At 39.2% G+C, this 25,275-nt stretch overlaps 1 protein-coding gene across 3 annotated transcripts in view; it reads left to right on the forward strand.

Annotated features, from left to right (window-relative positions):
- The first annotated feature begins 378 nt into the window (after positions 1–378).
- Positions 379–25,275, forward strand: part of ERAP2 (endoplasmic reticulum aminopeptidase 2) — a 38,193-nt gene continuing 13,296 nt past the window's right edge. Inside the window, exons 1-12 of one of the 3 annotated variants that reach the window (XR_004967675.1) lie at positions 379–471; positions 2,395–3,091; positions 5,887–6,025; positions 9,525–9,659; positions 11,802–11,922; positions 13,660–13,814; positions 16,704–16,817; positions 18,636–18,767; positions 19,015–19,146; positions 21,010–21,078; positions 22,032–22,207; positions 24,316–24,395. Coding sequence is in view for 2 of the 3 variants with exons in the window: in XM_036310307.1 (XP_036166200.1) it covers positions 2,535–3,091; positions 5,887–6,025; positions 9,525–9,659; positions 11,802–11,922; positions 13,660–13,814; positions 16,704–16,817; positions 18,636–18,767; positions 19,015–19,146; positions 21,010–21,078; positions 22,032–22,207; positions 24,316–24,395 (1,810 nt within the window). In the remaining variant the exon portion in view is untranslated. The remainder of the gene's footprint in view (positions 472–2,394; positions 3,092–5,886; positions 6,026–9,524; positions 9,660–11,801; positions 11,923–13,659; positions 13,815–16,703; positions 16,818–18,635; positions 18,768–19,014; positions 19,147–21,009; positions 21,079–22,031; positions 22,208–24,315; positions 24,396–25,275) is intronic. The other 2 variants (XM_036310307.1, XM_036310308.1) reach the window with 2 other exon arrangements.

Below are 25,275 nucleotides of genomic sequence, written 5' to 3' on the forward strand. Positions count from 1 at the left end.
GGGGCAGGGGAGGATCCTGAGAACTCACAGACACACAGACAGATACACACAACGAGGCTGGGTCCTGTGAAAAGGAATGCTGCAGAACTACCACCACTCTCTCTCTCTCCCTCTCCCTTCCTCTCTCTAAAATCAATACAAACATCTCTTTAAATCACACACACTCAATCTGGGTTCTGAATGCTTACACGTGGGGATAAGAAATGGGAAAGAAAAAGCAGCAGGAGCAGCAGCCGAAAAGCTAGATGCCTACCCTGACTCGCTGTGGTGTGGCTCTTGCTCTGAAGCCACTTGCTAGTTCCTCCTGCTTTCCGAACAAAAGCTTTTGTGCTAAGCCCCTTTATATCTATGTGATGGTGAACCAGCTAGTGCTATGAACAGGAAGTAGCCAACGTTCTGAGACTTATGAAATAGAAAGTGAAAGCAAAAATAAGCCCCCCTCCATTCAAATCGGCAACAACGTGGCTTAAGGTAACCTTTAACATTTCTCTTGAATTTGTCTTTAAATCAGAATTTTCAGTGAGGCTAATGGCCAGAAATGAAGGCATAAAACTTCTGTACTGAGGAAGTCTTGCCACTGAAGGCGAGGCTCTGGAAAAAGGGGGTGAATCTGGCACTACTGTGTTGGAAAGTATGTGCTTAAAGGTGGGACTTGATTTAAGAATCTTCTGCTTAACTCACTCACTCTCTTTTGGAGATAGTTCAGCCTTTCCCAGCCTTTGTTGCAATACTTGCACCTCCAATCCCAGGATGCTTTGTTCACTGTAATGCTACTGAAGCTACAGGGCAATATAATGGAAAAGTCCGTGAGATCAAGGATCCAAGAGCTGTATTTTGGTCTTGATTCTGCTTCAAACTTCCTGTGTGATTTTAGGAAAGTCACCTTATCTGGGGACTAAGGACTTGTGTTATCTAGGATTTAAAGTCTTCTCCAGTTCTAAAGTTAAAGACTATATGAGTAAATACCAAGGCCTTTCTGTCGTTCTTACAGAAAATAAAAGTACCTTTCTTGGAGTGTGTTTGCTATAAATTGGGGCAGCACTACTTCTTAATTTAGGCCAGAGAATGCAAGTTATAATATCCAAAATAATAATTTAATATTTAACATGCATTACATGCTTCCTATATGCTAGTAGCTGTGCTGTGCTAAATTCTTCAATTAATCCTCCCATTGTGAGGATGGTGTAATTATTACATTATTTTATAGGTGAGGAAACTAATGCTCAAAAAATCAGAAATTTGTCCCAGCTCACACAGGTAAGTATGGCAGAGCTAGTATTAGAATCCAGGCATCCTGATTCCCAAACCTAGAACCTTACAAATAAGCAATTTCATTTTTCAAAATATCAGAAATTCAAGCTAATAGACGGGTTTTGGTTTTATGTATCAGAGGTTTCTGGAACATTGAGATTTGGTAGCCATAATTTAATACTTGTCAAAAAAAATAATTTAACCATTATTTTATTCTTCTTTGTCTTCGTTCATTTAACAATACCTATTGATCTGCATTAATATTTCAAATTGGAAAAATGAAGTAATTGATCAGATAACTAATTCTAAGGAACTTGTTAATAATGAAAAAGGAAATAAACCATTCATGGGTTTAAGTTGAAGCAGGGAGGAAGCAGGTAGAGGCAGGTGGCAGGGTGGGAGTTGGTATATTAACTCTACTGCCCTAATTTTATATGTTTGATAGCTATACCCTTCTAATAAGAGGAAATCATCTTAGTTCTGCTTACAGAGGCAGTGAATTCAGTTTAATTTGTGTTTTCAGAGGTAGCCTAAAATGCAGAGGACAAAAACAATTTTTTAATAGTGTCAGAATATTATAAACTTAAATTTTATTTCCATAGCTTTGGATATATTGGAAATAATCCAAGGGTAAACGTCTAGCTTGACCAGCATCTTTTATATCAATAGCCATAGAATAAGGAAGGCCATTCAGATGTGTATGAAAGAGGCAAAGTTCAATGCCATTAATAGTAATATCTGGCATCCAAAGAATATACTCTTTGAGACTTAGAAAAAGAAATAGAAACACCTGTGTAGTTCACTTTCAGGTGTTCAAGATACTCTTAGGATGATGTAGCCAAATGTGAGAAGCATTCACCAGGCAATGTATTTACACACTTTCCTTCTGCTCATTGTACTGAAATGCAGGGGGCATTTGTTCCATACAATTTCAAGGCAGAGGCCTTTCATTAGAGTTCTAAAAAATTTGTGTTTGTAATATAACCAGATAATAGCCCAATTTCTACTTTATTTTGTGGGTATTTGGCCTGATTCTGACAGTGAGCAAGTTTTCCCTATTCCCATATATCCTTTTAATTTTTTAAGGTTTATTTATGAGCTGAAATCTTTTTTTCATGCTAATAATGTTTTATTTTCTTCTAGATTAAATCAATGTAATAAAACATTGTTCAAATCCTATGTGAAACAACTGGAGCCAATATAGTGCTATGAAGAACTATGAGAGTTAGTCTGGAGAGCAGCGTATCTTCTAGAGAATAGATTTGACATTCCACTCTTCTGCAATGGTTAATTCACACAGAAAACTAATATTTAATGTTTACGTAGGATTTTACTGTACAGCAATCATCTTACCTAAAATATGCATTTGTTCTCGGTTCTCCATGCCATCTAGTGATCAGTTCAATCAGGACCCTGGGGCTTTCCCAGAGGCCACCAATGGAGAACCATTTCCTTGGCATGAGCTAAGGCTCCCCAACACGGTCATTCCCCTCCACTATGACCTTTTTGTTCATCCAAACCTCACCTCCCTGGACTTTGCTGCATCTGAGACGATTGAAGTCTTAGTCAGAGATGCCACCCAATTTATCATCTTACACAGCAGAGATCATGAAATCATGAATGCCACCCTTCATTCAGAGGAAGATTTGAGATACAGGAAGCCGGGGAGACAGCTGGATGTTTTGAGTTATCCTGCTCATGAGCAAATTGCTCTGCTGGTTCCAGAGGAACTTACGGCTGACCTGAAATACTATGTGGCCATTGACTTTCAGGGCAAGTTAGCTGATGGCTTTGAAGGGTTTTATAAAAGCACGTACAGAACTCTTGGTGGTGAAATAAGGTAAGATGTCGCTCCAGCTGTTTGCAGTCTCTCATGATACTTTCCTTATGTGTTAGACCTCTTTGCGAAGAGCATGTTTCAGCAATCATTTGTGAAAAGCCCAATAAACGCTGGGAAAGGTGGCAGAAGGAGAAGCTCTGCCATTTCTTAAGGAAATGGCAGTAAAGCTGGGAAGGAAGAATGCGGAGGCATAAACTGCTGGAGGGAGAGTAGCTGGGAGGAGAAGCCGGTGTGTTTGCAATAAGACAGACATGTGTATGTTCTGCAGGAAAGGATGCTCAGTGCAGAGAGCTGAAATAGGGAAGGATCAAAGGAGGTGAGCCTTCATCTGGGACCAGGAGGGAATGTGAGATGTGGCTAGAGAGAGAAATGAAAGTATGCAGTTTACCTAGGAACCAGCATGACTCAAATGCAGGAGGCAGGAGCAAATATGTTTGGAGAACTGAGAAATACTGTTCATTTGATCACCTCATGTTGACTGGCTACATGCTTTATGCCTGGCACTGTTCTAGACACTGAATCCATAGTGGTGAGATATGAACAAAGTGATAAATGTTATGAAGGCAACAAACAAGGTGCCGTAATAGAGAGTAAGTGTAGCTGGGGGTTGGGACTAATTTAGCTGAGTGATCAGGGAAGTCCTAGTCAACGAGGTGCATTTAAACTGAGATCTGACTTTTTTTGTTTAAAGGACACAATCATGAGGATGTAATAGAGCACAGTGTCCCCAGAAAAGGGAGCAGCAAGTGCAAAGTGGGACAGACTGAGAAAAGAAGGCGAGTGTGGCTTGAAGAGCATGAGCAGGAGAGAGAAGTAGAGTTGAAAGGGGTGACATCACTTAGTGCCTCTTGTGAGACGTTTACTCTAGTGCAGTGGAGCTCACCGGAACGTTCTGACCTGATCTTTGCTTATAAAGTTCAAGTGAATGTGCAGGATCCATTATAGGGAGGAAAAAGTAGAAGAAGAGCAATCATTTAGGAGGACATTGCAGTCGTTCAGGCAAGAAATGGTGGCTTGGGCCAGGCTAGAGTGCCAAGTTCAATCACTTATGGAGTAAGTGATTGAACTTGGCATTTCTTTTGGAGGATAAAATAGACAGAATTTGCTAGAAGTAAGCGAAAGAGGTAAGGGAAAGAGGATAATTTGTTTGTCGAAAGCTGGGTCACCTGGGAGGGAAAAGGAGCCTGGCTCTCCCACCCTTTATCAGTTGCGTTCAGCTGCCAGTTAGAGGAACCCAAATACAGTGGCTCAACACATAGGGGGTTAATTTTCTCATGGAAAAAAAAAAATAGAAATCCCAAAGTAGGGCAGCTCAGGCTTTCTACAGTGCTTCTCGGTGTTATCCAGGACCCAAACTCCTTCCATCTTTCTGCTCAGCCTCCCTTGGCATATGGCTCCCTTCCTAATACAAGATGACTGGGGCACCTCTGGCCTTCAAGTCCACATTCCAGGCAGGAAAAAGGGGAAGTGGGAGAGAGAAAGGCAGAAAGAAGCATTCCAGCTGAGTCTGACTCCTTTCACAGAGCTTTCCCACCCGGTGATTTCAACTAGGCCAGGAATCATATGCCTACCAAGTTGCAAGGGAGTCTAAAGGGACATTACCTCCCGGAACAAAATCAGGATTCTGATGGAATTTCAAAAGGGGTATATGTTAGTAAGCAACTTTAGTAGCATCTGCCACATACTTGCTTTTCCCTCCCCCACCTTAGGTACTCATTGCCCTCTAGGGGCTCATGCATCCACCCCAGAGCCTTAGCAGTCCCCTTAGAACAGCCTTCCCCAGGCCCAGCTCTTTCCCCCGGTCCCCTGGGGGTGCTTCCCCTCATTGCAGCCTCATTCTGAGGGGCCTGTTCTCAGGTCCAGTGTTGTGCTGGATAAAAAACTCAGCAACTTCTTTCCACTAGGGCGCCATGTGATGCCTTTTCTTAAATGTGTTCAAGTGACCATGGCCCTACCCAAAGAAGATACTTTTTAAGGATATCATTTTGGGAGACCAGGGAGACTAGAGGGGGGCATTTTTGGGGGTAAGAGCTGGAGGACTTCCAGAATGCCTCCCAGAATTAGCTGCAGGCTATTTCTGACTCTTATTATGATTATCCTGATAGTGTCTCCTTTACAGTCTGACTTATACAATTTCAGGCATTATCCAGGTGGTGTGACATAGAGATTTGTCTATGCTATAGCTCCTTGCGTCCAGTGGGGGGGAAACTTGAAAGTGGAATTTCCTTTCCAGAGCTCCTGGGGATCAGGCTGAAGCTGGGATGTGGCCTGGCTTCTTCCTCTTCCTTGTCCTGCTTTTCTTACTCCCTTTTTCTTTTGGCAGAATTTTCTTAATAAATCAGGGTCTGCTTCCTGGGAACACATCCTAAGTCATGACCCACAATTAGTCATATGTCTGGTTGAGATCCCAACAGGTTTAGAGATGGTACTGACCTACTAATTTCCTAGTAAATTTTGACCTCAAATTGACTAGACATGCATGCTTCTCTCAGCCACTTACGAGCTAAGGATCCAGGTAAGGTCACACCAATTCTCTGAGCCTTAAATCCTTGTCTGCTAGGAGAATGGAGGAGATCCTGTAAGTGGAGTGCCCAGCACCAGGCATTATTCACAATTGGCAGCCACTTAACTAAAAGTTACCCTCATTTATTTGGGGAAAAAAATAAAGCCTGGATTCTCAAAAATTATAGCTTGAGAAATCAAATATGTCACTTCCAGGATTGTTCTGAAGGCACAAATTCCTTTCTGTCTTGGTCTCACTTATGTATCCTGGCTGGGGGTGGTTCTTTTCACAGAACAATCGCAGTGACAGATTTTGAGCCAACTGAGGCACGAATGGCGTTCCCTTGCTTTGATGAACCATTGTTCAAAGCCAACTTTTCAATCAAGATAAGAAGAGAGAGCAGACACATCGCACTATCCAACATGCCAAAGGTATTGCCGCTTACAGAAACATCGGGGAATTATTCTCAAGTTGAGCCTTTGTCCTTGCTGTGTTGCTTTTAAAAATATTTTCTTTTTTTTCAAGACTTACAGTATTAATTTGTTTTATTGTACATATTATTTAATAACCCCAATCCTTCTAGATTTTAACATTGTTTTGTTTGGGGCATTGTTACACCAGAAGCTTTTTAACAAAACAAAACAAAGTGATTTACAGTTTCTTTATGTTCATATGGAAACGTTCTTTTAAATCAGTGTTACTTGGCCGGAGACAAAATTCAGAATCAAGTAGAGCAGTACTTCTCAAACTTTAATGTTCACATGAATCATCTGAGAACCTTGTTAAAATTCAGATTCAAATTCAGTCAGTCTTATGGTGAGGGAGGCCACAGATTCTGTCTTGTTAACAAGCTCCCAGGTGACGGATGCCACTGCTGCTGGGCCAGGGACCGCATTTGAATGGCAAGGATGGAGAGAACCCTGCGTAGGCCCTACCCCAAATATTCTGACCTAGACTTCTGTGTTGGAACTTACAAATCCATTTTCATTTTTATAAGTCGCAGTGGTAGTTCTTAAAATTATTTATAAAAATTATTTATCATGGTTATACACTTTTTTAATTTGAAAGAGACCTTTTATTTGGCTTGTATTTGTACTCAAAATGCAGAGACTCTGAAAGACACAGTGGACCTGAGCTAATTTGGTATTTCCTCACTAATGTCGTGCTTGCCATTTGTGTTGTTGAACAAAATGTGAAATGTTTCCCCACCCTGGTTTGTAATGTAGGGCAAAGGTAGAGGCACTCCTGACAGTGCTTCAGCAGAAGGGGCAGCACAGAAAGCAGCCGGCTCAGGGCCCTCCCGCTGCCCTCTCGGCCCAGAACAGTGGCTGGACTCATGGGTGAACGGGAGAAATGAGTTCACAAGCTAGACACTGAACTTCCCAGACTTCTATTTAAATAGAAAAAAGATATTTGCTCTGAAATACTGGCAGCACAGATCCAGGGGAACATTGCACTTAACACACATCCTATAGCTTTTCCACGACTGTGAAGACAGCAATTTAATTAGCCCTCTCATTTTCAGGTAGAAATGCTTGCAAAGCATAGTGCAGTCTCTTTCCTGGCAGCTTTTTATTGATATGTTTTATATATGAATAACTATGGAGGCTAAAGTAAAAACAAAGTTCATAAAGCCTTTTCATTAAAGTGTGACACAAACATAAACTGCCTTTTTGTTATATCGGTGTTTAAATTTTCTATTTTTAGAAATCCCCAGTAACTTCTCATATTTAAGAAAAATAAGTGAACGCTTTAAAATATTTCCTACAACCCTTGAATCTTTGCATTGCCTCAGTTGACTAGACCAGTTCTCTGGATCGTGCCATTTTCAGCAAATATTTGCTTAACATTCGGCTCCTCACTGACATGCCCAACATGTGTAGCCAAGAAAAAAAGGCGACCTAAAGTAATACCACAATCATACTCTCTGGATAATAACAGTGACAGCACTTAATATGGGTTATGGTCCAGTGGGAAGAAGCAACAAATACTAAGTTCTCGATTTGTTTAATTAAGAATACAAGATTTAAGGGAAGTGAGGAGGCCAGCCAAGCACTGGTAGAGGCAGCTTATCTTTGGGGCATTTCTTTGTCCTCTTCATTCCTGAAAGGAGCACACACCTGCTGGTGACACTTGCTGTGCGAGTAGAGTCCTGCCAGTGTTGAGAAAACAGCTAACCCCTCATCTAGCAACAAGTGTTTTATGCTTGAAACTTACATCCCCATCCTGGATGAACTTATACTAACACCCAGACACTTCCACTTAAGGCAATGTTAATCTATGAGTCACTCCAAGTTCCTGAACAAAACTCAGCCTCCAGGGGGTACATCTTTATCTGAGGGAAAAATCAGAGGGAATGCCCATCTGTCTCCTACACATCATTGCTACCAGCTGTCTGGAGGCACGGTCGCTCACTTCCCCATAGTGCCACAGCCTTGCCTCCTCTTACCCTCACCCCTCCACACACCCGACTAAATGGTTTTGCTGCCGAGTTTGGTCAGAAGACTACAGTCAATGCCTTCTCTCTGGCCCCCTCTTCCATAACCCTCTTTTTTTTTGCTAGGAGTATGTATCCATAGAACTCTGCCTGCATCAGACTCATAAAGAGTTTATTATTGAGCAAAATGAATTTGCTGGAAAGAAGTAATTACATCCCAGCATATACTGCTAATTTTCTTAGAGTATGTGGTCAGTGTCTTCTGCTTTATAGGAACTTAGGAACTGAATGCTTTGATAGAAATCTGTAGAATTAAATTATGTAGAATTTAATAGCACAAACATTTGTCATCGAAGTAGGCTATGCAGTCTATGGTAATATTTCAAGCTATTGTCTCTTGCCAAAGCAAACTATAATCTTAACCAAACACATAAAACATGCTCAAGAAGGCCTGGTTAGCACGGCCCCACGCCTGACACCTTGCAAAGGGGGGTAGAAGGTATGAGGAGGGGAGCAAGCTAGCCCAAGAGTTGTCACCAATTTGAAGAAAGTGGTATTTTCAGATTACTAAATCTGACCCATTCAGTATTCAGGGGTATTGTACCATATTGGAGATCATTTCTGGGACTAGCTCTTCAGTGCAAATAAAGATAGAACTCAGTAATTATTCAGTGAATTTGAGAGATGCAGCTGACGAGTCTGTAGGCTTAAAACTTTTGCTTCCTCAGTACATAGACAGGAGCTTAAATTACTAATGACCTCCTTGGCCTGACTGCTTTCATTGTGAAATCAATGAAGCAAAGATAAAAATAAGGCTGTGACTAAAGCTGTCACACAGCGAGGTGAAAGCATGAGCAATGCCTTTGGAGTCACACGGTCACATCCACATCTTGGTCTTGCTGTGGAACTTGCCTTGTGATCTTGGGCAACTCAGTTCATATTTTTGAGACTCTGTTTCCTCACTTGTGAAATAACACCTATCACACACACACACACACACACACACACACACACACACACACACAGGATAACAGGATTAAAAGATAATGCAAATCATTTAGCACAGTTTTGCTTCCCATTTCCTTCTGCAACAGAGATTTACTTATTATATAACAAGGGAAAGGGGGCCATTCTCTGGTATTTTTCCTTAGAAGTGCAGAACTTGAATTTATGGCAATTTGGAGATTATTGCATTTCAAGAAAGTAGGAGCATCTAAGCTGCTATTATGCTCTCAAGCAATATAAGCAAATACATTTTCAAGCAAATAAGACTGGCATACATTTTGGGATCTCAAAATTAGTGCAATGTATCTTCAGGAAAATCCAGGGATAAGAAAAATAAATGGAGGAGAGACCATAGAATGCTACGCCCTCCTAAAAGGGCATCAGGTCCTTCAGAGTGTCAGGCTCTCCTCTGACTTACCTGGCTTACGTCATAGGCATTGGTGTAAAATACTCCAACTTTCAAATACTGATTCTCTCCCTTCCTGTAGGTCAAGACGATTGAACTTGAAGGAGGCCTCTTGGAAGATCATTTTGAAACTACTGTCAGAATGAGTACATACCTTGTAGCCTACGTAGTTTGTGATTTCAAGTGGGTGAGTGGGACAACCTCATCAGGGGTCAAGGTGAGATTGAGATCTAATTTCATACACAGCACAGAATAGTGTGCTGAGCACAGTGCACTTTATTTTCTTAAGCTTTGTTCCTTATTATCAAAGTATCATGCTTATCTTACAAACAAGAAATAGGTAAAAAAATAAATAAATAAATTACCCAGAAATCCATTACTAGGATATAATTACTGATAATGTTAATGTATACCTTCAAACTACTTTCTGTATGTATGGCAGTATATGGCAGTATCCTATCTAATAAAGACAGAATATGCAAATTGACCATCACACAGTCACAAAGATGGCGGCGCCCATAGCCACAAGATGGTGGTGCCCAGTGCCCTCAGCCCTGCTGGAGTCCCCCAGTTCTTTCAGCCCTGCCAGGGGTGGCAGGCTCGCGGTGCGGCCAGACCCACCCTCAGCCCCCGAGCTGCCCAGGGCCGGCCCGAGGTGCAGGCAAGCCTCGGATGTCAGCTGCCCAGCCACCCAGGGTGGGCCCGAGACATAGGCAAGCCTCGGATGGCTGATGCCCAGCCACCCAGTGTCGCCTGAGGCTCAGGTAACCAGGGCAAGCCAAGGCTTGCTCTGTCGGCAGTGGCAGCAGCAGAGGTGTGATGGGAGCATCGCCTTCCCCTGATGGCTGGGTCGCCTCCCACCCCTTAGGGCTCCTGGACTGTGAGCAGGCAGGGCTGAGGGACCCCCCCTCCAGTGCATGAATTTTCATGCACCGGGCCTCTAAAAAAAAAAAATATATATATATATATAGTATATATTGTATATATACTTTGTATAAAATAATATGTGACTATTTTAACTCAATCTTTACCACAATATGCAATAAAAATTGAATGCCATTAAATATTTTTCTGTAATACTATATTAATAATTGCTTAGTACTATACCTCATAGAGGTACCATAAATTTTTTTTAATCAGCACCTTATTTCAGGACATTCACATTGTTTCCAATTGTTTTTCTCAATGAAAGAAACTCTTCATAATTTTTAGAGTCTTCATTGTTTGCAAAAATTTACAATACCCAATATTTATTTTTATATAAGTTTTGCAAACATCAATAGACACATTAAAATAAACAAGAACTCCTTACCCTGAGGAGCCAAGTGATTGACATAAAAACATATTCAAAGAACCATAAAATAATAACGCTTATGAAAAATAGCCATAAAATGGCTATAAAATGGCTATTACAATTTGCATACATATGACACCTATGGAAATGTAGATAAATTATGCACCATGTATCTGCACACACATCAGGACATCTCTGCACATAGGTCTGTGTGTGCACAGCTATAGACACGTGAGCGATCAGTTGGTGCTTTACTTCACAGGACAGGTTGCTGTCAGCTTCCTTGGACTCCTATCCCAGGTCTACAGATTCTACATGGGTGACTTGAAGCAAGTTACTTAATTTCCAGGGAGATAATAGCAGTTACTACTCCATAATGTTATTGAGAGGATTAATTTATATTTACATGTACACTTTTAACACAGTGCCTGGTAATCCATCAAAACATGGCAGCCATGAACATATCCTTCCTATAAAAGTTCTCAGGAACTTCAGTTAGTTCAGAGGATGAAAGCACATAATGAAATGAAAGTAGTACTATGCTTGAAACCCAAGAAAATCAGAAACTAACTTTATTTTTTCTACTTAATGGCTATTTGCTTTGAGGGGAGTCAATGAACATATTTGGCATTTTTTAGTTTAAAGTAAACTAGACTAGGAAGGGGATCCAAAAAGTTCTTAAAGGCTTTTCCACCTCATAAAACTATGTTTTATTTGAATTGTGCTAATCATAACTTTGGAAGGCTAGTTTTAAGTGTACATGATACTGAGGAGCTCAAGTGGACTCTCATGACATAATAGGTTAACAGAGCTTGAAATGTACAATTAGCACCTAGGGAATGAATTGTCATGAAAGATGCAGGGTTGTTTATAATTTTCACGAGTGGCTTTTGCTTTAATACTTTACAGAGCATCAGATCCCCTATTGACAACATGCTTTAATGGTATTTTCAATAATTTCTTGAGACATGCAGTTTGCTTTTCTTTGGATAAGGTTTGTTAGGAATGGTATCATGCCAAGGATCTGTCATTCAAAGACCACTCTTTCTGACCAACATTTTGCAGGTGTCCATCTATGCATCCCCAGACAAATGGAGTCAAACTCATTATGCTTTGGAGGCATCAGTGAAGCTACTTGATTTTTATGAAAGTTACTTTGATATCTACTATCCACTCCCAAAGCTGGGTAGGCGTCTTTATTTTTGCTTCTAGAATTTGCTTTGAGTCCCTCCCCCTTTCGATGTAATTTAAATGAGCACTCAGGAGGTTACTTAGTACAGGAAGCACTAATTTGCACCTCAGAGAGGGTCCTTGCGTGTAGAAAAGTATTTGCGAAAAGCCTAAGTAGTGTGGATAATTCCTCTGTTCTTTTATCGGGTTTAAAATTAAAATAGCTGCACTCCCTATTGGGCTTAATTTGGTGAATTTTCTGGAGTTCATTTTTTTCCTATACCATATTTGTACAAGACCAGCAGTGTTTCATAAAAGTTGCCACAGATTTATGTAAACAGCTGAAAATTGTCCCTTCATCTCTTATCTGTAGCGTAATTGAGGCTAGAAAATAAGAAAGACTGTGGTACAGATTTTTAAAAAATATTTGGAGGAGATAGATAATTTGCATGTGGTAGTAGACCTTTAGGTAAGAAAACACAGTCAATCTTGGATTTAATTTTCTATCTTAAAAAATAAGATAGAAATACCGTAATATTGCAGAACATATAAAAACTATGATTTAATTTTGTAGCTTATATAGATTACTTTTTAAGAGTTTCTGACAGTGACAAAACATTTATTTCCTTTGGGACGTTAGGAAATATTCCTCCTTATCATATTCTTCTCCTTTCCCCACAACCTCCATTCAATTTTTTTTTAGAGAAGGTAAAAGGGAACATTAAAATACACCAGGAGCTTATAACTATAGTTGCTGAATCTCACTGTATTATTAGAGTGTGGATTCTATATACCCCTCAGCATACCCCTTAGCACAGATATACTAACTTCAGTTACCCACAATCCACTGCTCTCCTCTATGTCAAAAGTCAAGGAAAGATTAAATAACCGCAATCAACAATTTGATGTTGTTCTTGAAAAATGCAACCTTGAAGAGTATATGAAATGTATTTTAAAGCTAACTGAAAAGAAGCATGCAGCTTAAAAAAAATAGAGCCGATTTAAGTGTCTCTAATGGCTTTGAGAAATAATCCAACTAATAGAAACTCAATAGTACAATTTAGAAAAGGAGTCATTTCCACATTTGAAGTGCTAATGAATACCGATCTTTATTAGTGCCAATTTAGTTTTTTTATTTTGTTATAAGTATTTGTTTTTATACACTGGAATTAACTAGTACTAATTCCAGACAACGCAATTTAAACCAAAGACGTGGTTCATTACAAACTTAAAAAAATTATCTTTCTTTTCAGCTGAACAGTACTTCTTCCAAAATGTCATGGCAAAATAAAAAAAAATCAAGATCAAATATTAGCCAGAGATTTTAAATTTCTAACTTACATGAAGTCACCGGCAAAAGATGCATACACACACACATACACACACACACACACATACACACACACATACACATACACTTCCTCCCCCACCCATGACTTAGTTAAGAGGTAGAGAAAATATCAATGTTGAGAGGAAATTGAGGTACAAACTTTTTGAAAAAAACAATGGTTAATGTCAATAGGGTACTTCAACTGCAACTAAAACTGTATTGATAGAATATATTCTACTTGACATGGGTACTGATTATTTTTAGTGCAACTACAAGACACTATGTCAATGTTAAGATATTCTTGATGTTTTTAGAAAGTCTGCTATATATACTGCAAGGATCATAATGTATTTGAAGAGGAAGCAAATCCCACTTCTAGTATGGAAGCCATCATGATCAAGTATGGTTGTTCTTATGTTTTAGATCTAGTTGCGATTCCTGACTTTGGATCTGGAGCCATGGAAAATTGGGGCCTCATCACATATAGAGAAACATCACTGCTCTTTGATCCAAAGACCTCTTCTGCTTTTGATAAACTATGGGTAACCAGAGTCATAGCCCATGAATTAGCACACCAGGTACTTGGTACTCATGACATTTTCTTAGTATCAGTCCAAAAAAGCATTATGCAGGGCACCACCAATCTTCCTAAAACAACATAAAATTGTATTATTTTATCTCTAGAGGGGACCTTATGGATTACCAAACTAGACACAATATGTCAAGTAGCAGAGGGCTACAGCTCTAGACTATGGGACTCATACAGAAAATTTATCATGAGAGAAGTGATCACTTTATTTGTCTAAAACCCTTCAGGGTAGACCCTCCAAATGTCATTTAGTAGCGAAGGGTGGCAACTATGCAAATTCATAGAACACAGAATTGGAAACCCTACAAAAAAAGAGATTTCTATTAAATATATTTTTTCTTATAGCCTTAATACTGTGACATTCCAAAATCAAGCTTCTTGAAACTTTGTGAGGATTACAGATGTCTGTTCCTGTCGTATAGTAGGCCCTCAATTAGTGTAAGTTATTAATGATGATGACAATGCCCACTACTACTGCTACCATTACTTGCAGAGTAAGATTTCCAAGGCCCACTTATTGACACTGTCTTACATACAAATATGGAGCCAAAAAACTAATACTATAGATATTAGAGACCATTTCTACTCTATTTATTTCTGAAAATCCCCAGTAGCACAGTGAATTATTTAGAGCCCTAGAAATTCTCTTTCACCATGTAGGTAAATATCATGACAATATAGAATCTGGTAATTTCTCTTCTTTTTAATTTTTAAGTTTACCTTTTATTATCATCATCATAATGTCTTTTGTTTTTTTTAAGCAGTGAACTAAATACCCAATTACATAGGAGCCATGCTCTGCACTGCACTATGTGGGCAGCTTTCTCAGATTCAGGATCTCCCCACTGGCCCATCATAGAGATTTTGGATATTCGTCACTGGTAGCTCTAAAGCACTTAACTGAGCCTAGAGATTCCTAATCTTTCTACCCAGTGTTCATAGGGAAATGGTCGGAGAGCTCTAGCTCTTCAGCTCCACGCTCCCTCTGAGTTTTCCTTTAATAGCTATTCTTTTGTGGAAATGCAGAGTGTATGGATGGATAAAGCAGCAGGCTGCACTAGAATTTTTTGGCTTGACTATTCTGTCTCCATATGACCGTGTCACTCCTCTGTGGAAAACCCTGGCAAAAACTCCCAGTGCCAACTGGGTGAGTCAAGGGACCCCAGAATGGCATACAAGGTCCCCATGACAGCCCCTCTCCACCTCTCCAGCCTCATCTCTTACTGACACCCTAAGTTTAGCCATCCCAGACCACTGCCATTTCCTGAACATGCTAGGTTGTGTTGCTCCTCTATGAGTTTGTTACTACTGATCTGCCCAGAGCACACACCACTCCCAACATACCCAAGACCACTTGCAAGACTCAGGAAATGAATCATTTCCTAACTAATCTACAAACTCTCCAAGCAGAACTGATTCTTTCCTGCTGGAACCCTCTGTCCATGTACAGACATTGATCATGGCACCCTAATGCTTTATTGCATTATTTGTCTGCTGGTTGACCTCCATCATTTGTAATGAGACAGAGGCTGTATTATATGTATTCACATTTCTAATATACGGCTTGGTACCAGGAACATAGGTTCTCAATAGATACTCACTGAATGAATGAATAAGCAAACTACGCTTGCTAACTAAAAAAAGTGGCCAGAATCAGCTCAACCTGTATTTCTCATATACATCATTTCTATAATTGAGGAAACACCACCTGTCCCTTCTCACAAAGGTCCTTGGGAAGATTGGTGCCCACTTGCAAAATGATCTGAGGGTCATCAAAAAAGGAATAGAGCTCAAACATTTTCTAAAAGCTACAGATGGAGCTGTTCTCTATAACTGTATCAAGGCTCTTCTGGATCTTAAAATCTTTTAGTTTCCCATCTTCCTGGAGATGGCAATCCTAAAATAGATAAACTAGATGCACTGTATTGGGTATATAGGCTAAATAAATAAATAAAATATAAAAGGACACAAAAATAGTAATATTTAAAACTACAGATCAAATATAGGTCAATGGTAGAATTCTATTTAGATTATCCTTATACATCCTTTTTATTTTATGTACATAGTTAAAATCTTAGACCTTTATTCACTTTAGTGGCCAAGTTAATCCCTGGAAATGTCAGGGCAGAGGTTAACACCAAATATGCTCATCAGTAATACTAACAATTTGAATGTCCTAAGTGAATTCTTAGGATCCTCTTAAGTACCTACTACTTAAATAAAGAGGTAACTTCACCAAGGATATTTTGACTTATATTTTTCCTTAGACCATCACCATATATCAAAGATAAGCTGAGACTATAGTTGTGCAAGACACAAACACCGCCCCCCCCAAAAAAATGTTTTATTTTCTTCCAGAATCTAATAGCTAAGAAGTATTCAAAGAATAGAATGAAAATTGGAGAGTTGGAGGCAATGGGAACAAAAAAGAAAAGTGAAGCAAACAAAAATGTGGTAGTGAGACAAAAAGGCAGGGAACTCAGTTGAATAACACTAGTGAGTCACAAGAACTTTTAAAACATGCAAAGCCTGACTATTTAGTCAGGGGCACTGACCTCTTCTCCCTTAGATGATCAAATTAAAAAGTGACGACAACCAATACAATAGCTGTCAGGTCTGAATGAATCAAAATTATACCTATTTTTTGTCAGATTGGCAAAAAATATATTTTGTGTGTGCCACGGGATTTTAATTATTTTATATGTGCCATGAGATGGAACAGGTAGAAGGAAATTGTTCAGAAAGAAAAGGGTAGCTAAGATAGAGGAAAGGCCTTATTTACTAAAAGAAGGAAATTGGCATCCATTATATTTTTTACTACAGTTAGCAATTACCTGTATTTTTTGACTTTGAATAACATGGAGTTCTTACCTCCTAGTGGTTTGGCAACCTGGTTACAATGGAATGGTGGAATGACATTTGGCTCAATGAGGGTTTTGCAAACTACATGGAACTTATCTCTGTTAATGCTACATATCCAGAGCTACAATTCGTAAGTTCACAGTTTTGTACATCATACCATGTGCCCTAAGCAACTGTCGATTTACTGTTAAAATGTTTGTGAATGCTAAAGAGAAAACAATATGGCATTGTGTGTTTTTGAGCCTGTGGTGTTTTGTTTGATATACAAAGCAAACGGTATTAGTTTTCCAGGCCTGCCATGATAAAATACCAGACGGGGTGGCTTAAACAACAGCAATTTACTTTCTCATAGTTCTGGAGACTAGAAGTTTGAGATCAATGTATCGGCAGGTTTGGTTTTCTCTGAGACCTCTCGCCTTGGCTTACAGAGGCCTCCTTTTTTGCTGTATCTGCACATAGTCTTTCCTCTGGTGTTTCTCTGTGTGTCCAAATTTCCTCTTCTTATAAGGACACCAGTCAGGTTTGATTATGGCCCACCCTACAGCTTCATTTTAACTCAGTACCCTCTGTTAAGGCCCTATTTCCAAACACAGTCACATGCTGGAGACTAGGGCTTCACCTTAGGAATTGGAGAGGGGCATACTATTCACCCATACCATAAATTTCCCAAACAAAAAAATTTTGGACAGAGAACTCCAGTAGCACAAATACTCAGGTGTGCATGTGGAGCGAGAGGAAGAAATTTCTCTGCCCATATACAGTGATATAGGATAAGATAATGCCCGTGGCTATAGATCCATGCAGAGTTCCTGGTATGTAACCTGAATTAGGCATGACTGGGGGCACGATCCTTTAGAATTTACAAAGGGCCTATTGTTCACTTCCCCAAAATGTATAAAACGATTTCTTCAATGCTTTCCCTTCAGGGAGCACACCCTTGCCTTTCCCTTCCCCTTACCCCTCCCTGCCCCAGGCGTGTTACCTTTAGTTTCCTCACTCCCAAGCTCCAACGGCCCTTCCTTGACCTCTGGAACTTGTTTGCTAAACCCACTTCTTCTAGGAATTACTTTGTCTACCTCTGTAATTTACCCAATAAATGTTCTCTTACCAAAAAAAAAAAAAAAAAAATATTTCTTCAAAATTGTCTTTTTATAGACACAGGGGATCTAAACACCACATCAAACTGGTTAATGATTAGCTTTTTGGAGTAGGCATTGGTCTAGTACATCGGTTCTCAACCTGTGGGTCGTGACCCCTTTGGAGGTCGAACGACCCTTTCACAGGGGTCGCCTAAGACCATCGGAAAACACATATATAATTACATATTGTTTTTGTGATTAATCACTATGCTTTAATTATGTTCAATTTGTAACAATGAAAATACATTCTGCATATCAGATATTTATATTACGATTCATAACAGTAGCAAAATTACAGTTATGAAGTAGCAACGAAAATAATTTTATGGTTGGGGTCACCACAACATGAGGAACTGTATTAAAGGGTCGCGGCATTAGGAAGGTTGAGAACCATGGATTCAAAGTCAGTGTATTATTGTTATGTGATGAATACATGTTTTAGTCCCAAAGCTTCATATAGTCTCACTTATAAAATGCATATAGTGCATCTCCCAAGCAGGCAGATGATGGATGTAAGTTCCTGGCATGTAGCAAGTGTTCACTAATGGGAACCATTAGTCTTAGTTCTGTATCCAAAGGCTTGGTAGCTGGTAAACATTCATGACATATCTGAGGGGATGTTGGATTTATACCTTTATGAGTAGAGAATTGTTGAAAGGGAAATATATAAAGGGAAAGAAACTTATAATCAATTGTCAGAAATATTAATTGAATAATTACTTCTAAGAATATCTTGCCAAACCTAGTATGTTTTCTATTGCTTTGAGAATGTCAAATTGAAATTGAAAAAAATGTTCTCTTCTGTTTAGGATGACTATTTTTTGGAAGTGTGTTTTGAAGTCATTAAAAGAGATTCACTAAATTCATCCCATCCTATCTCCAATCAAGCAAAAACCCCTACTGAAATACAGGAAATGTTTGACACAATTTCCTACAACAAGGTAGTAAATGCTGTGGGCAGTAGAAACTGTTTTCAGGAGAACTAAAAGGAGGCCTATAAAATTAACAGCTGAAGTTGCTGCTGCCGGGTTACTGTCACCTGTTTTACTTTTTATTTTATTTGCTGTTCATTTTTCAGACATTCTATAAGTTCTATAAAATTAAGCTTCCTTTAAAAATATGTCACACTAAAAAAATATATCCTACTACCTTTTCCTTTATATATCTTTTCTTTTTCTCTCTCTTTAGGGAGCTTGTATTGTAGATATGCTCAAGGATTTCTTGAGTGAGGAGAAATTTCGGAAAGGAATTATTCACTACTTAAAGAAGTTCAGCTATGGGAATGCTAAGAATGATGATTTGTGGAACAGCATGTCAAATGTAAGTCAAATGTTGGGTTACAGCAGCTGTTAAGCCTATAAGCTGAGAGGCTAATTATGAAGGTTATAAATAGTTATATTGTCAGTCAACAAACATTCCACTTGCCACACTACCACGGTCCTTAGAAGACAGCACCTTCCCTTTTCCTCTGGCTCCATACTAAACTGGGAGGCCACACTGGGTTAGCCAGAGGGGTTTGGCACTTGACCTCCTTCTCTTTGGTTTTCCCGCTGTGGTTAACCATACACTTTTATCCTCCCATTTTCCAAAATCTTTAATGACTTTGTAATTCCTATTAAATAATAACTAATCTTCTCTGCCCAAATTTTAAGGTTGAACTCTACTTGTTCAATTTGTCTTTGGTGTGTGTAGTAGTGTGGGGGAAATTAAAGGAGAAATTTGGCCAAGAATAAGAGGATTTTTAAAAGCCAATTGTGAATACCGCTATGTTAACCTTTGTCTCATTATGCTTATAATCATATCGGGAAGGGAAGGTAGGCATTCTTACCCCATTTGTACAGATAGGAAAACGAACACTAAGGGGAAGGTTTGCTCAAGATCATATACCAAGTGAGTGATGGAGTCAGTGCTTAAAATCTGTTTTCTGACTCTGAATTTAGTATTCTTTCTTTTCATTACATCACAGTTTCTTCCCAGTTATCAGTAGTCTCCCACTTAACCTTCTCTTAAAGGCCCTATATTTTAGTTGACCCCTTTCTGATGCCAAATGAAACTGTGGTATGCAAATGATAAATTCCTGAAAATAACTTACTCATCATTATGTCACATAACGTCAGTTCTAATCCATGTCATAGCAACTTGAAAATCACAAGAATTCTCTGGTGTTATTTTTTAAAGTGATTTAACAGCATTTGAGAGCTTTAGACAATGTGTATGTCATTTTCCCCACCTAAAGTTGTCCTTAGAGCTTTAAATCCTAGTTTCAAGGGTTGATTGCCAAGCAGGTGATTTTCTTAGGTCTCATATCAATTCTGAATTCAAAATTTATTGTGCATTCATTATACTAGTATGTTTGGTACTATGGTAGTCATTGGAAATAGCAAAGGTGTTTTCCCCAATGCCAAGGAATTTATGATGTGATAGGAGAAAGTTAATACTAGACACCGTTACCTAAATGATAAAGAAGGGCATGAGTAATATGCAGACTAAAAGGATAAACTAGGACCCTTCCCAGGGGAAAGGAAACAAATGAAAGAAAAATTCAACAAATTGATTCAACCCTAAAACAGTTATCTCACCATGGTGAACTTCTTTAGCAAATTTTAAGTATATAGATGAAAATTTAATTCATCTTGACATGATAAGGAATATAGCAATTGCTGAACTAACTTTGTGTATTTCCTATGGTCACTGCGAAGATGCCTTTTACAGTGGGGCCTTGACTTACAAGTTTAATTTGTTCCAAGACCGAGCTCATTAAGGAGCTCGTTAAGGAGCTCGTTAACTCAGAGTACTCTGTCAACTCAATGCAAAAAATCGGTGGAGAGACAGCTGGTATCTCAAAAAACTCGTTAGTCGGGACACTCGTAAGTCAAGGCCCCACTGTATTCATTTCATGAGTTGCTATGTTCATTATTAAATGTCTAGATCAGTGGTTCTCAACCTTGGCTGCACTTTAGAATCACCTGGGAATCTTTTTAAAATCCTGATTTCTGGGCCTCATAGGATGAGGAGTTTTAAAAGATTCCCAGGTGATTCTAATGTGCAGCCAAGGTTGAGAACCACTGGTCTAGATGAATTTTCATATAGCTATGCTAGTAAATGTCTGCATTCATGTCTAATATGCATATTCAGTCAACTGGCAGTACCCGAATGGTAGTGCTCTTTATTCTTGTTCTACAGGGTTGTTTAGAAGGTGATTTTACATCTGGTGGATTTTGTTATTCCGATTCCAAGAGGACACACAGCACAGTAAGTATAAAGAGATCTACAGAGCAGACGAGAGCTGGCCCGTCACCTGCTGGGAGTGAGTGTGTAGAATAGCCCAACTGTCCCTTTAAGTAACTGGAGAGGAAGAGAGCCTCCAGGATTTTCCTTGAAACAAAGCAGACTTAAGGAGGAATGTTCAGGCCATTTAGGGGGATGATGCTGTTACTGCCACATTTTTGTTGTTATAATTCAGCTTTCCCACAGGCCCACAGCTAGCTAAGAATATCTCAGCTTTAAATGCCGCTGAGTGCTTACCGAGGCGCTGGCATCCTCTAGGCTCTGAAAACTGCCAAACGGGGTATGTTAGGTTTGGAAATAGAGCAAATAGCTTTTGGCTTTCTTGAGGGCTTGTCTTTTTGTTTACTTCTGGGAAGTTACTGGAGCACTTTAGGAGAGAGAGAGAGAAAGTCATCATAAACAACAACAACAAAAAAGCAAACTCTTTTTTAACAGAGTCATGATAATCCATAAATGATGGATTCTAAAGGAAGATTCTGGATCATCCAATTTTCAGAAAGCTATGCTAGAAGCTAGAGGTTTTGTTCTCCATTTAATATACTTCGGTTGATACATGGTTCTGTTGGAACATTTAAAGCTTCCCTTAAAGGAAGCCCTTTCTCTCCTAGGCCACCCGCCCTGGGCTCCACCATGACCAAAAGGGAGAGGTGTTTCTTTTCTTGTTGTTTTGAAAGGGAGCAGGAGGAGGGCTCCACCTCAAACCCTTCCTCTTGGCTTTCCCTGCCCTGTGTGTGTTAACCTCAAGCTCCCACTCACACCCCTCCCTCCGGTACCTTGCAGAGAGCAGCTCTGTCCAGTCCCCGAATTGCTCCCTCCTCCCCCAGCCTTGTTTCTGGCATCCCAGGGCCCTAAGTTTCTCATCTCTCTTGGTTTTCTCTCCTCGGTGTTGACTTAACCACGGACACTTGTCCTTTCAGCTCACCTTTCAGGGGGAAGATGTGGAGGTCAAAGAGATGATGGCTACGTGGACTCTGCAGAAAGGAATCCCCCTCGTGGTGGTTGAACGAGAAGGACGTGCGCTCAGACTGCGACAGGAGCGCTTCCTGAGCGGGGTGTTCAAAGAGGATCCTGGCTGGAGGGCCCTGCAGGAAAGGTGGCTGCTTGTCTCCTGTCGGTCCAATGGACCTCATCTCAGTTTGCTTGTTGTGGCATTCATTTTCTTTCAGCTTCTCTGGAGACCGCGGGATGCTGTCTCTCACAGGCATGAAGGCCTAAACGAGCCTTGATCGCATTTAAAGAGCTGCAGGTGGCCCAGACGGTGTTGTTCACAGTTGCGTTCCAAGTACTTCTGCAGCCACCTTTAGAAACTCAGTTCTGTTGCAGAGGTGGTCGATTTTATTTCCATTATAATATCTCCTGACTCTTTTCAACACTAGATTTCTGGGCCTTAATAAGTTGCGTGACTGGCCTATACCTAGGAAGTGTTATTACAGCTATACAAATCAAAGGAAGAGAAAAGATATTCCCCATGTGATAAATTAAATGCTAAGACCTCCTGTTGCCTTTTTATTTTCACTAATAGACTATAAATGTAATGTCTTAAAATATACGCTGTCCTTGGTAATAACCAAAGCAAATCCAATTAACCACACAGTCTTGTTCACCAGCCTATCCTGAGAAAACACAACACTGTTCTCTGATCTATTAGCCTATTAACAAGAGGAATTAGGTTAGTTTAAAATGAAACAATCCAAGTGAATCTGTGCTGCCTCTTATGATTGTTATTTCTTTTTTCTAAAGATCTAGCTGTCTAATAACAATTCTAGAATTTTTCTGAGAATCAGAAACAAATTCAAGGGCTTTGGCATATACCAGGTAGAATAGCACATAGAAAGCGAATGTTTCCTCCTTTTGTTTCATCAGTTACCTATTCCCAACCCAACAGCAACGTTTATGCTACTTCTCTGAGACACAGTTTTCTGTTTTTCTGTATGTTCTTCTGAAGTCTGAACTTCAAAGAGCTTGGACGATTTATAACTTGGCAACACAGCCTGGAAATTTTTATGTTTGATTCATCATTGGGAAAGCAGGACTCACAATTTTGTAACTTATCAAAATGTCACGAGAGAGTTCAATAGTGTGGATGGTCCAGAATTACAAAGATCTACAATGACCTGTATTTTCCCTCTTCCTGTGTCAGCTTTCAGATTACTGTTTTAAAATTATTATTCTCTAGTTCATGCCTATTCAAACTTGTGAAATGCTAATCTCCCTCTTTTTATCCCCAGATATGTTTACCTGGAAATATCCCTTTCTTCCAGAGCTAAGATTTCATCCAGGAATCATTCCATTAAGTCTTGGCAATATCTATATGTTCATTTTTACTTTTTTGTGTAAATATTTCAATTGCTTTGTTAATTATCTGTACTCTTTGTAGGTTAGCAGGTAGATAATTCCTTTCTGACCCTTTCCTAGATGGAGTCTGTGTATATTGTTTCCTTTAATTTTATATATTTTGAGGACTTTCTCTTTTCCATTGTATACCTGTTAGTGTTTTCAAACCCATACTTTTACATGTGCTGGATTACTATGGTTAATATGGCTTAATGTGATAAAAGCAGTAAATTCTGGAAGTTTCTAAAAAGTCAGTGAGGAAAAAAATAGCCAGTTTCTGTTATTTAACATAGTAAGACCATTGGAAAGTAACTGCGCCTTCTATCCATGCCTCTTTTCGGCTCTCTGGACTTGCTGGCCTGCAGTTCCTAAACTGTTGGCCACTTCCAGTCACTTAGCAGATGGGCGGTTGGATGTGGTTAGCTTTGTTGAGCAAAAGGGTAAGTGGAAGGTCATACTGGAATAAGATCTAGACTTTTTAAGGCTTTTTCCTACAGCTTTGATTCAGTTATTTGCATTAGTATCAGGCTGTCGAGTTTTTGGAAATATGAAAGGAAGATTGGATTTTTCTTCTTTATAGAAAATAATGAACAGAACTTATTGTGGTATGAGATTTATACAGCAAATGGCACAGGTAATTGTGACAGAATTCAACTAGGTATATGTTGCTACACCTTCAATTCTTCACCTTGGAAGAATTATTGCATGCCCAAGGGTCTGCTAGTCTTAGCCAATAAAATTTATGAGGTTCCTGATAATGTAAAGGATGGGTGGTTAAGTGCCTTTTACAGTTTATCTGCATCTGACACTGTGAAAATTGAAATAGTCATTTATTTAATTTGTAACGGTCTTTACTCTCTAACATAGGTACCTTTGGCACATCCCATTGACCTACACCACGAGTTCCTCTAATGTGATTCACAGACACATTTTAAAATCAAAGACAGGTAATGAACTGATTAGCCAAACATGTGTTTCAATTCTGAAATTAAATACGTTCTGAACTATTTGGAGGAAAGATACTGCTAATAAAAGTTTAAGTTTGAGAAATTTCTTATTTATCCATATACTAGTTACAGAAAGGACATTTTAGCTAGGAAGTAAAATTTTCATTCAGTGGGTGGTTCTCTTGTGCTTTTAGCATTCAGAAATAAGGTTTATTTATATCAAGAAATGATGGAATCCTGTCTTGTCTTTTAATACTTACTAATCCAGCTGTGAAACCATGAGGCAAACATGTATAGTAGAAAAAAAAGCATACACTTAGGAATTTATTGTCTGTGGATTCATACCATCATTCTGTCATCTATTAGATATGTGGCCTTAAGAAAAATGTTTAACACTTCCTGAACTTCAATTTTTTCATCTTAGTTTAAATGAGGACTAGCCCTCACAGTGATTAAGATAATATGATAATGCTATTTTATCACCAAGTATAATGTCTGTCATATTAAAAACACTTAATATTTCAATTTTTCCTTAAACACTTCACTGAAATTTGAGAGAGTATCCATCAGAACATCATATTCAACCTGGAGTCCTTATTTCACTCCAAATAAGGACTGAACTAGTGGATCAACTATTTACATACACATATTTCAATGGCTAGTAACTAAACCTGGAGACATGGCCACCAATAAATCAAGCCAAATTCCAGTCATGCTCATCATCTGGTTCATTGGACCCTTGTATGCCTCTTAGACCTGCATAGACTGTATTTGAAAACAAAGTTAGCAGTCTTTTTCATACGAATTAATTTATTTATTCATTTAATAAGACCATTGTTTCCAGCAGAAACCTTCCAGTAGACTATGAAAATCAGTATCA

This window comes from Myotis myotis, unplaced genomic scaffold, assembly GCF_014108235.1.
Source record: "Myotis myotis isolate mMyoMyo1 unplaced genomic scaffold, mMyoMyo1.p scaffold_m19_p_5, whole genome shotgun sequence".
Lineage (NCBI taxonomy): Eukaryota > Metazoa > Chordata > Mammalia > Chiroptera > Vespertilionidae > Myotis > Myotis myotis.